Below are 4,026 nucleotides of genomic sequence, written 5' to 3'. Positions count from 1 at the left end.
GGCTTGCCGCGCCAAACAGCTGATTGGCGCGGCAAGCCTGGGAGGGAAGGGGGAGAAGCGGAGCTGCAGCGCGCTCATCGGAGGAGGCAGAACTGAGGTGAGCTGGGGCGAGGGGGTGGGGGGGGTCCCAGGGAGGGCCCAGCAAGTAACGGAGTGCGCAGACGAACTGCTCCCTGCTCATCTCCGCCTCCTCCCCTGAGCGTGCCGCCGCCGCTCCGCTTCTGTTCCGCTCCACCACCCCCCAACCTTCCAGGCTTGCTGGCCCAAACAGCTGATTGGAAAGGAGGGAGAAGCAGAGCGGCAGCGGCACGCTCAGGGAGGAGGCGGAGGCAGGGAGGAGGCGGAGGCAGAGCGGAGGTGAGCTGGGGCAGGGAGCGGTTCCTCTCCCTACCCTGATATAACGCGGCCTCACCTATAACACGGTGAGATTTTTTGGCTCCCGAAGACCGCATTATATCGGGGTAGAGGTGTATATTTGTGAATCTGGAGATCTGAACCTCCAATGCATAAGTTAACATCCTTACAAGTTTTGAGGCAGCAAGCCTCCATGATAGCACTTGCCACACCAAAAAACCCCCAAACCCGTAACTATTAAACTTCCTGACTATTAAATATAAATTCATATGCAGCCCTTTGTGGGTGGGGCTACTGCTATGAAGAAGGGAAATAAATTGAGAATGGCGTGATCATTCAGTCATCTCTTGTGCTTACTCTAGGACATGCCTCTGTTTAAATGCAAGTACCAAAATTAAATTTAAAAATTGGGTGGGGGCGTTGTCTTCAGCCCCAACAGCTATCCTGTCCCTTTCATAAATTAAGCCATTCATTCATACTATACACTGGGGTCGGCAACCTTTCAGAAGTGGTGTGCCAAGTCTTCATTTATTCACTCTGATTTAAGGTTGTGTGTGCCAGTAATACATTTTAATGTTTTTAGAAGGTCTCTTTCTATAAGTCTATAATATATAACTAAACTATTGTTGTATGTAAAGTAAATAAGGTTTTTAAAATGTTTAAGAAGCTTCATTTAAAATTAAATTAAAATGCAGAGCCCCCCGGACCGGTGGCCAGGACCCAGGCAGTGTGAGTGCCACTGAAAATCAGCTCACGTGCCGCCTTTGGCGCACGTACCATAGGTTGCCTACCCCTGCTCTACACTTACAAATGTGAACATTTTAAAGTAAGGCAGTTTTATCATTTGTACTTTTCCTATCCTCTTATGTGGATTTACTCCTCTTTTTTCCTCTACATACAAACAATAGCCTCCAAGGCATTTTGCACTGGCACAGCTACTTACAATCTTGAAGGAAACAAATGGTATTACTACAGGCTCCTCAGTTACTAGGGCACAGCCAATAAAAATTATACTTCCAGCAACAGACATGCTGGACCATATTCTGACCATTTATTTTACTGCACTACTGCTATGAAGTTGGGCTGATGAATCAGAACACAATCTTGGAATGTGAATGACATGACAGTATTTATTTCATACTGATTTGAATCCATGTACATGTACTGTCAACCACTCACTTACCAGCAAAGCCTCTCCCCCTGCCCTGAGGTGGTGGGACTGGCCCAAAGTGCCGAGGATACATAGAAGCTGGATAGAAAGGCATGGCAGGTGGAGGTGGGAAAGGGAGTGGATGATTCTGCCTGGAGAAATTTAATCCTTCTAGGATGCTCTGACGCATCTTTTCAACCTTGGCAGCCTGCTCAGCCTACAAGTAAACAAAAGTGCACAAATAAATGTTAAAATCTTGTATTTGTGCTATGCAACTTGTGTTTATCAACCTGACTGAGGGAATACTAAATGTAGACTGGTGTTGGGACACACCCATATTTCTTAATAAAGCTAGCTTTCAAGGGATAAATCACAATTTGCTATAGTGGGTAACAATCTACTATCCACATTTCACTGATTCACAAGAAATCCCCATATTCAAGTTAATATAGTAGTCTACAATCAATTTTCCAAGTGTCAGAAACAAATACAGCCAAATGGTAGTCTTACCAACTCTTTTCTCTCTAGAACACCCAGGAAGTCAAAAAAGGGGATGAGCATTTATTATACTATGCACTCTACTGCAGTATTTCCTCTTCTTAGAAAAGGAAATACTGAAGTAAAATTAACGACCATGAGCAGTCACTTGGTGATATTTTGTGATACTTGTACATTGTTTATTTTTTTTAAATCTGTTTTCTGTAAGAAATTAAGGGTTTTTGAGAGTAGGTGTTGTAAGCCCGACTTCACTCTTTTCAATTCTCTGTCAAATATATCAGGTACTGGATTTTGTTTGTTTGTAAAAGCAATGTTAGCATAGCCCTTTTTGACAGCATTGCCATCTTGATGCAAAACAAGATGCTACTGCTGAGAAGGAACAGAGATAGCTGCCAGCTCTCCTTGATTTGCTCATTACCTTGAGAATGTACAAGATTTCAATTTCCGGATATGTATCTTACATATGTACGCATAATAGTCTTTTGATCATTTGAATTCATGTACATCCTCAAAGTAACTAGTAAATCCTTGAGTCTGTTTACTGAGATTACAGGACAGAGGAAAAAAGAAGTCATTCTACTTCCTTCAAAGTCTATTAAAATGCCATTTCTCCCCAAGAGGAGCCCTAATAATTAAGATCCATTTCCCATCCCCAAAGATATCTATATTCCAGATAGAAAGACCACACTCTCTTAAATCAACAATAACTGCCAGATAAACTGCATTAGATACTAAAGAAAATTCAGAACATATGAAAAAACTGCATTTCAGAAACTACCTACCTGACCATCACAGAGGTCAATGAGAGGAACTTTCTCCCGGCTTGCTTTGATGAGCTTGGTCTGGAACAGTTTCCCATCAAAATACATCCATGGACAGCAGTGCTCCCATGGGATTGGCTGTCCACAAGCATCATTTGCAAAGAGTGCCATATCCACACCACTCATAAACAAAGCAGACAGCTGAATTCCTCGGGGATCCAGATTCTCAATCTTTAAGGAAAATGAAATTTCGGTTGAACATACGGAAAGTATCAGATAGAATTCTAAGTTATTAATTTATGCCAATTATTTTCATGTCTATTTTGAAAACAGAATTGTTAAGAGTCTGATTTTCAATAAGTGGACTTTTATTTGTGAGCAACTTTGTACACAAAACCACCTGTGTGTGCAGGTACTGGAGTCTACCACCTGTGCATCCAAAATTACAATGCTCAAGGAGGCTGGATTGTCACCCCTATAAAAATAAAGACACAAAGGCAATAAAACCTTTGATGCCATACAAACACAAACAAAGAAAGGAATTAAAATGACTAGATTTTTCAGTTATGGACCAGTGACAAATCTCACTACAAAGTCAGGGAGCCAATGAAAATTTAAAGGAAATCCTATGAATCACCTAGAAATTAACATTGTGTACTGCTGGGAATCTTTTACCTTTCTAACTATATATAGCAACTGTCTCTAGATCTAGGACGGAGGTAGGCAAACTACGGCCCGCGGACCCTTCTGTCCAGCCCCTGAGCTCCTGGCCCGGGAGGCTACCTCCCGGCCCCTCCCCTGCTGTTCCCCCTCCCCCACAGCCTGAGCTCCACCGCCGGCGCAATGCTCTGCGTAGTGGGGCTGCAAGCTTCTGGGGTAGTGCAGCTGCAGAGCCTGACGGCGACGGCGTGGCTGGCTCCAGCTGGGCAGCGTGGCTGTAGCGCCGCCAGCCACCAGTGCTCCAGGCAGCACGATAAGGGGGCCGGGAGCGGGGGGGTTGGACAGAGGGCAGGGGAGTTCGGGGGGGGGTGGGGTGGAAAGGGGGCGGGAGTGTGGATAGGGGTCGGGGCGGTCAGAGGGCGGGGAACGGGTTGAATGAGGGCAGGGGTCCTGGGGGGGCAGTCAGGAAAGAGAGGAGGGGTTGGATGGGGCGGCGGGGGACTGTCAGAGGCAGGGTTCCGGAGGCAGTTGGGACAGGGAGAAGGGGTGGTTGGATGGGGCAGGGGTCCCAGGGGGGCAGTCAGGAATGAGAGGAGGGGTTGG

The 4,026-nt window shown here is 45.7% G+C and overlaps 1 protein-coding gene across 2 annotated transcripts in view; it reads right to left on the bottom strand.

Moving 5' to 3' along the window:
- Nucleotides 1-4,026, bottom strand: part of FAM120A (family with sequence similarity 120A) — a 113,016-nt gene that overhangs the window by 15,439 nt on the left and 93,551 nt on the right. For both annotated transcript variants that reach the window (XM_024199489.2, XM_029911219.1), the window contains exons 13-14: nucleotides 2,785-2,994; nucleotides 1,538-1,721 (exon numbers count right to left, since the gene is read on the bottom strand). In XM_024199489.2, the coding sequence (XP_024055257.1) occupies nucleotides 1,538-1,721; nucleotides 2,785-2,994 (394 nt within the window). The remainder of the gene's footprint in view (nucleotides 1-1,537; nucleotides 1,722-2,784; nucleotides 2,995-4,026) is intronic.

This window comes from Terrapene carolina, unplaced genomic scaffold (genome assembly GCF_002925995.2).
Source record: "Terrapene carolina triunguis isolate 2854851 unplaced genomic scaffold, T_m_triunguis-2.0 Scaffold89, whole genome shotgun sequence".
NCBI lineage: Eukaryota > Metazoa > Chordata > Testudines > Emydidae > Terrapene > Terrapene triunguis.
This window is presented reverse-complemented; position numbering and strand designations above follow the sequence as displayed.